Source organism: Ambystoma mexicanum, chromosome 11 (assembly GCF_040938575.1).
Source record: "Ambystoma mexicanum isolate Mex_15411 chromosome 11, UKY_AmexF1_1, whole genome shotgun sequence".
NCBI lineage: Eukaryota > Metazoa > Chordata > Amphibia > Caudata > Ambystomatidae > Ambystoma > Ambystoma mexicanum.
The window spans coordinates 897,376,417-897,385,100 of NC_090934.1; the positions used below are offsets into that span (position 1 = coordinate 897,376,417).

The 8,684-nt window shown below is 41.2% G+C and overlaps 1 protein-coding gene across 1 annotated transcript in view; it reads right to left on the reverse strand.

Moving 5' to 3' along the window:
* Nucleotides 1-8,388, reverse strand: part of LOC138505060 (mucin-2-like) — a 179,627-nt gene extending 171,239 nt beyond the window's left edge. Inside the window, exons 1-3 of the mRNA XM_069625385.1 lie at nt 8,162-8,388; nt 6,718-6,847; nt 5,215-5,317 (exon numbers count right to left, since the gene is read on the reverse strand). Of these exons, the coding sequence (XP_069481486.1) occupies nt 5,215-5,317; nt 6,718-6,847; nt 8,162-8,388 (460 nt within the window). The remainder of the gene's footprint in view (nt 1-5,214; nt 5,318-6,717; nt 6,848-8,161) is intronic.
* Nucleotides 8,389-8,684: the final 296 nt, after the last annotated feature.

Below are 8,684 nucleotides of genomic sequence, written 5' to 3' on the forward strand. Positions count from 1 at the left end.
CTGATTATAGCGTGCACATTTTGACTTGTCTGTTCTTTTAAAAGGTATACTTTTTTAAATGAATATTAAATACATGTTTACTATCTTGAGGAAGTAATGAGAGTAATGTAATTTGAATTATTTTCCTCTCTGCAATATTTATATTGTGGTCCCCTTTATCTTTGTTTTAAAGCATTGGGTCCCTACATTGTAACACACCTGGGAATGGTTAGGAATGGGTAGTCCCCAGGGGTGAGGCAAATGCCTATATGACCCCTCAGTGTTTTGAGTGGAGTGTGGGAGGTTTGGAAAGGAGACTGGAATGAGAGGGATGATGAGGTGGAGTAAGAAGAGCGGAGGCTTGACGAAGGTGGACTGAAGGAGAAATGAATATGAATAAAAAGGAGATGGTAAAAAGGCATACTAAGGAAGGTGGTGGAAAGAGGAAGAAGTACAAACAAAGGAGAAGGCAACATCAATGGTAGAAGGGTAGTCTACAGTGAGGAGCTGGTTGGAGGAGAAATGAAGAGGAGATAAGAGGAATGCTTAAACATTTTGGATGGTGGTGGGATATCTGGACGAGAGAAGAGGAGTTGCCAATGACGGCTAAAGATGTGGCATCAGGAGAAAGGAGGTGGAGAGCATCAAAGAGTAAGGTCATGAGGACAGCCAATATAGGGCCAAATAAAAGATGTTTAAAAAGATGGCGAAGGCAGAGGTGATGAAGAACAGCTGAGAGAGGTTGGAGGGGAGAAGGAGCAGGTATGTAACAAGCATGAAAAGTAATAGTCATGGGAGGGTGGAGGTATTCACACGTAGAAGAATGTTTTGATAGGAACAGGAGGGCGTAAAAAAGGTTTACTGGTGCAAGCAGCATTGGTTCCCTTAGGCATGAGATTGTTACTACTTGCAGAAGAGGTAGACAATGACTGGTTGCTAGAGTCAGGATCCCAACACAAACAGATGGAAACTGTGTCATAAATCAACTGTAAAGAACCTTATATATTGTACATCTTTTGTGAAAACTACTGTGGCCAAGAGAATCGGATGGGATACGTTTTACATACATGCATGTGGCATTACTTGTCTGTGAAGAGAGAGTGAAAGTACATCCTAAGATTGTTTGGAAACAGGAGACAACATTCAGTCGCTATAACTTGGTGTGCCTCCTTCTTGCAAGACAACATACCAGTTGCAGAGTAAAATCTTAAAATACTTTGGATGACTGAGTAGGTTAATTCCGTGGCTCTCTTTCTCTGCATGTCATTTTGTTTGTGCAAGATAAGGGAGAATAATTGTGGCAGGGAAAAGGTTTTAGAATTCTTTCGATGCATGAGATTATGTTCATAGTTCTTCACTCAATGTGACTCTACATCTGAGGGAGTTAGAGAAAATCTACCTCTAGAGAATAAGTCTTAGAATGCTTTAAATGCAAAGAGAAGATTATATCCAGTGACTGTTATCCAGTGGCCTAATTTTTGTAACACAACAGGGAAGCAATATTTGTGGCAATAATACTTTTGAGAAGAGGAGGTCAGTATACTCAGGGGTTGTAATTCAGTGCAGCATTTTTTGATGAGACAGAAAATACTGGTTGCAGAGAAAAGGTATGTTTTAATGTGTGTAACTCAGTGCACAGCACATGTGCCATCTTTGTTTTGATTTTGCGAAATTGCCATTTTAAGTGGCAACATCGTGTCAGCCCCAACAATTGACAGATGGAGTGGAAGAAATGTGCGTAGATTGTGGTAAAGAAGCTGATCCGGGAATCAATTTAATGGACCAGATATTGACTAGGGAAAGCACATGGTTGCAAACTTGCAATTTGAAATAGTTTTATGACATCCTCTGTGGGCACGAGTCCATATAATTCCACCTGTTAGCATACATTCATAGTTTTCAACACCAGCAAGCAAAACATTTTGCATTATTTTTCTGACGTGGATGGAATAAAGCACAATGCATATTTGAAGTGAGGGTTCTTACAGAATATTCATCAAGTACTACTCATTCCAACCGCAAAATTAGCTCAGTTGAATTAGAAAGAAGCCAAAATGAAGCACTTTGAAGAGAATGTGAAATGATATTACACAAGAAAATATAGCCTTAGAAGAAGAATGATTGTACATCAAACTTGGTTAGTAAGGCAGATTAGTCATGTTATCATTGATGGCCTGTGGCTGGTAGTGTTTTTCTGTGAAGCAATTGTTTAGATGTTTGCAATTTTGGAAAAGCAAAACAAACATCAGTTAATTTCCTAGAAAATTACAAAGCATCAGAGCAATTTGTTGCAGCTGGGGCCACATGCAATATAAATTAAACAGCAATGTTCTGATTCGTCTTACAGAAACTTGTTTAAATGTATGGAATAATAGGGCTTCACTCTAGCCTGATGGCAGAGGAATGGACTGCACAATGCCCTCAAGAAGAGTATTCAGCAGGATTGCCCAGGTTAGTGTCCTGTTGTTGGACTAAATTCCATCATCAGTCTGGACCCAGAACTCTTCAAGTTTTAAGGTTCGTTATTATATTTTCTATGTGCCAAATGTTAAATGTACCTGTCCAAGATTTTGTCATGATCCCAACTACTATCTCCCATATCTCTAAGCTAAGTGTTTGGGTAATAAAGGTCTCCTTTTCCATTGCCTTTATTGGGTTTAATAATGTAACCAAAATAGTTATTGTTGAATCATTTACCATTACCCAAAACCTTTTGGTACAATTGTCCTTGATTATATGTAAGTGAGACAATTCTCCATGGTCTATGAACGTTTTATGACTCTTCATCCAATCTGTTTTATGGCTCTAATCCTTTCCTGTTTTTATGAAGGTGTTCTTAGTATGGCACTGGATCCTTCGTATTTCTTTTCTTATCATTTGTTTATGATCTGTGATCTGTGCATCACATCTCTTCAGTGTTTCCGTTGTAATACCAGATCTTAAACTAGGAACTTTAGCATACTTCTCAGTTATTGCCCTAATCCATGAAAATAACCTGTCAGGTTTACACAATGTTTCTGTCTTTCTAGTCATAATCAACAGTCTTTGCTCTATTACATATGCATTTACTCGTTTCACTGTTGTTCAAAGAGCACGTTAAAAGAGTGTCATTGAAATGTAGTCTACCATCCCTACTATCGTTCCCAGAGCTTTACTAAGAATGACAGGCATTATAAATATCATCACATAATGATTGTTTGCCGGGTTAGACTGCCTGACTCGACTCCTAATCAAATGCCAATGACTTCCAGATATAAAAAAAAAATAATCAAGCATGGCTTCCATCCCATTGTGTATTTGTGTGTGTAGCTGGGATATCCCGAGCCATTCTGCCATTTAACAAGCCCCAATCAGTCATACATTACATCAGAATTCTCCCTAATTGTTTACCTGTGTTCTTTTCTGTAGTGGCATCATGTAATCCTGTTTCTAAAACAGACTGTTTTCCTGGTTGTAATGATTAGTTGAGCATTTGAAGTTAAAACACACGCCTAGTATTGACACTGTTCTATTTTGCCATTCCTCAAGGATGATCTGCATTTGTGGAGGATTATACATATTTACTAAAATAATATTCTTAGGGAACATGATCAGTTTTAATGTTTATAAAGTCTACCTGAACGTAGGGTGTTTAGGGAGAAGAGTCAAGTAGGTGAAAATGTGCAGGCATGTCTTACAGCTTTTAACAGACCCCTCTTGAGCAGACCACTGGGGCCCTCCTCTGCTGGTTGTGGTAATACACACATCCCGTCTAACAAAGGCATGTTACACAACCAGAGCTCCTGGAACATTAATTTATCATGGTGCAACAAGAGATCCAACGCTTCCCCCTGACTTGAAAAACTTTTTGAAACCCATGAAAGAATTTTCAAAGGGTCATGCCCAAATAATTGTAATTGGAGGCAACCGGCAAGTCAGAGCCATTCTGTTGACTTTTTTTCATTCACATGATCTTTAAAGACCCACCGATGAGTATTCTATTTCCTTCTGCATGTTGTTAGCATGTTATCCTTCCCTTACTCTTTGAATGTAATGTTTTATTCATAATTAACTACAGAACCTAAACTCAAAGGTTATTCTTGAAATTGCATTACCAATTGGCAAACCATTTTGAAAACAATGTGTATTTCCGCAACATGAAGGGTGCTGTGATCAAGTAATATTACTAGGTCCATTGTCAAGGGTCACAATGGAAGGATCTTTTTTTTTTAACTCCTAGTGTACTGCTCTGATTCAACAGAATATTCATTGCCCCAGGAAATAGTTCCTTCATGATTGCTACTGTGCTACTGTTCTAAGGGACTAATCGCTTCCAGTCTTCACTGCAAAATTGAACAGTTATCTTGGAAAACATATGTCTTTTAATAGTGCCCCATATTTTAACTGTGGCGTAAACAAAGCCACATCTTCTATGTAGTTGTTGGACCTTTTATTGGTTTTGTTGAAACTCTCGCATTAAACCATAACTTTATTTTGAGTTGTGTCCGCACACATTTTTGGCAAATCATGTTGTTAAGTCTGGGAGCTAATGTGATGTCAAAGTTTCCATTTTCCCTGACTAATTGTAGACAGGAATGTGTTATGTTACATGGGGGACTATGCATTTTTGTCATTCTATATCATCACCTAATTTCCAATAAGCTACTTTTTCCTTCTGCATTTTGACACAATGTGCAAATTATTCACTTTGTGACACTCTCGTAAAATGTAATTGGTTTCAGCCCCCCTGAATAATGGTCATCTGGCAATAGAGGTGGTAAATGCTAGCATGAGTCGTTCCTCAGTTCATCCAGGGCTCTTGAAATATCAAAAAGCCCACAATGCCACCACCAACAGCCTTCCACTAAATGGTGCCACTATTGCCTTACTCATGGATTGCAAAAGTTTGTGTACAGAAACAGTGGGCATAAGGATTGAGGGCTGCCTTTGCCAGTGTGTCTGATGATGAGCAGGGGTTTGTCATCAAGTGTGGATGAACCTGCAGGCACTCCCAATGCTATCCCCAGCATCTGAGGGTGCTGTAGAAGAGAGTTCAATGCAAGCTGAAATGGAACAAGATATAACATGCCTTCAATGCATGCTCTTTCATACTCCTGTGACCTTCTAGAGTGTATGGCTGTGTTGAAGGATGAATTCTTATTGACAGTAAACCAAGACATTTTGTGGGCAACAGAGGGCATCCTTGTCTGATCTCTCCAGAGACTTAAATCAAATGAGCACCAGAGTGGGGGATACAGAAGAAGCAGCGCACTCCCCACCGGAGGATGTCAGACACCAGCAAGGTGAGCTGGCAAATACAAGGCATGGCTTGGAGGAGCTGGTCACCACCATTGAAGAACTAGAGAACAGGCATAGGAGAGAAAATCAGAGGATTGGAAGAAAATTCCATTTGGGCGGACCTGAAGACATCAGTGCTCTGTTTTTTAAGGAGACTTTTCCGGAAGTAACCGCTGAGGGCATCATTCTAGACTGAGTTCACAGGGTTGGTGCAGTACAAAAAGGGCATTATGTACAGTAAAGTAACATAATTATTTAATTCCATTCATTCACAGTGAAAGAGAAGATTGTCAGGGCTTCAAAAGTGTAGGGGGTGTCACTTATGGCAACTAAAAGCGCCTCATCTATCAAGATCTGGCTGCAATTACCCTTTGGAAAAGGCTTGCATTCTGTGCTATAATGGGGAAGCTGTAGCAGAAGCATATTAAGTATAGGTGGACTTTCCCATAAGGTCTGCTGTTCTCTTGGGAAGGGAATCAGTAGTGATCCACGACCCCAGAAGAGGCATCTAAGACCCTGGGCATTGCATTGGGTCAGTCCCGGGAGGAAAGCAATGATGGACACTGGAGGATGATGCAAGGGAACATGAGGAGAAGACTAAAGGGGGTCCCCCAGGGCCCCAAAGTGAACTGCTTACTAAGTCTCCAAGATGTGTGTGAGTGTTATGTCTAAGGACAGGAGTGAGGTGGTTGTCAGGACCAGGGGTGGGGAGGCGGACCTGTCCATGGGAGGATACCCTTTCCTGGGTAGAAAGGTACTGTACATGAATGACCACTGTGACATGCCCAACTTTCCTCATTTAATTGTTTAATGGTTTATATTGTTAGGCGTCTATGTAGGTTGAAGCACAGGTTAGCAACATCTTCTAACAATCCAGCTAGCAGTAGTGACACAGTCAATTCGGCTGCCTGCCACAGTTAAATCATATACATCCTCTCTGTGTACTCTGCTCCCAGGGGTTGCCTTGACCAGGGGAAAAAGACTGGGATGCCCACAATTCCCTCTACTTTTAGCATTGGCTGTGGAGTCTCTTGCGGCACAGATAAGAGCAGAGGAGGACATCAAGGGCACACCGGGATGGAGCCCATAAAATGTCCCTGTTTGCTGACAATATTATCCTGTGAATAACTGAGGTGGGCAATTCTCTTGCTCTTACGCAGTCTTAAGGTATTCTGGGTAACTTCAGGCTTCAAGGTGAACCTTGATAAGAATGAAAAACTTAATATTAACAGCAGCAAGGAAACCTTTGAACACCCGCAAAAACTGCTCCCTTTTAGTGGGTCAAAGGGTTGTTAAAATACCATAAGGTGGACACCACAGAACTCAGTGTTGTATCAGGAAACTTGCGAAGGGTTGTTCGCAGCAGTTAGGTTGGTTTTTGGATCATGGGGATTGCATGTGATGTACTGGTTTGGGAGGATTGCCACAGTAAAGATGAACATCCTGGCAAGGCTGCTTTACATCTCCGGTAGCGATCCCATCTGATGGTCTGAAGAGGATGCAGTAAGATATTCCATCATTCATCTGGAAGAATGGGAGGGCCAGGATAGTGAGGGCAACACTAAGCCTCTGGGCATGAAGGCGCTGGTTGCTGTACAAAGAGGAACAAAACAGTCAGAAAGGTGTCAATATCTGGTCTTTGCATTAATTAGAATGCGTAATCCTCTAATTGAAAAGCCATGTTTTGAGGTGCTTTTTAAAGGACCAGTATGACTGTTTTTTTCTCAACTTCTTTGGTAGGGAGTTCCATAGTTTGCACAAAGCTCACACAATATTGAACAGATGTGCTGTCCACACTCAATCAGATTGCAGGAGAGTCTCTCCCATTGGACCAAGTTTTATGTCTCCTGGCCGCCCTACAAAGTCACATATTGTCATTGCCAAAAACAAGCGGTCACATCCTGCATACCATGCTCATGATAGCTTAAGTCACAATTGTGGTTTGTTGGAGGACGAAGAGGTCTCCGACAGTGGAGGATAGGTGGGTGTGAATGTGGTCCTTATTGCTGGCCATGAAGGAGACCTACTCTGTGCAGGACAGGTTGCACAACTTCTTCGCAAAGTGTGGGGGTGTCTTCTAGGGATATGCTAAGGCATACAACAGACGCTTCCCCTGTCTGTCGAGGCTGAGGGTCTTGGGGGTGCTGGAGTGCTCCTAGAGGCGCACCATGGCATGCATCATACTTACATAGTTAATTCAATAAGGTGAATGGTAGATAAGATTGTCAATTTCCTATATATGCTGATGCTTTTGTGTTTCTGTGATTATTGTGGGCTATGTTTTCAATGTATTACATACTTACTTTAGGCTCTTTCTATACATAATGTACTTGTTGAAGATGAAGCAACTGAATGTATACATTTTGTTTTGTTGTAAAAGATCAATAAAAAAGATTTAAATACATATTTGATTGTTATTGCCTGTGGGTTATCCTGTTTATGCTGCTGCATCGCAGAGGCATCCTACGGCTCTTGAATACTCAACCACATCTGCCATAGAAGTTAGAGTCCTGCATAGCCAATTTCTGACCAATACCTTGGATGAGTTATGTCCCAGCAATACTACCTAGAACGTTCAGTTCCCCTAGCAGCTGCATTACCTGGTGGCAAAGTCAAATACACATCATCATTACAGAAGAGCTCACAGAAACTGTGCACTTTCATAAACAATTGTCAGTGCATATACTTTGTACCATTGATCAATTTCCTTTGTCAGCAGGCCTCCACACATTGGGGAAAAGTGATACAACCCGGATTGAAACCTGCCTTCCCCAGAGCATGTGATGACCTTGATCATTGTTCCATTTCCTCATGTTGATATATCTGACATCCATGCTAAGTCGCTTAAATATGAAAGGAAATCACCCTCATCTTATCACTGAAAAACATTTCTGGACTAGCTTACCATTTAATGCCATTTTCAAGATGAACAGTCTCTGGGTGTATGACGTGGTTATTGTAGAAGCAAGGGCATTTTTCAGGAAGAACACATTTTCCAGCATCGTTCAAGTAGGTGCCCTCTATACAAACGCAGCCGTCCACTGGCACAAACTCAATTTTGCATGTGGCATCTTCCTTATTCAGGGAGCGGCAGCTGGGCTGACAGGAGTCAATTTTGTAACTGTAGGCCATGTCGTTGGGGCACGGTAGTAGATCTTTGCCTAGACGTTGAAGCAGTTACATGTTAATATAAGGCTCCAGCACCTTTCTCTTAAAAAGGAACATGTCATACTTAGGGTATTACATCATTAGTGTCAGACAAACTTAATGCAGAACCCAGCAATTAAAACATTTCTAGGGCCCAGTTTTTCAGCCTTCAGGCAGCAGAGCCTGGCTCCTGAAAGAGACTCTAAAATCCAATTGAGATTCTGCTTAGCTTCATACCCTGCAACTGTCCACCTATCAGAAATCTTCCCAGTTCTGTTGCA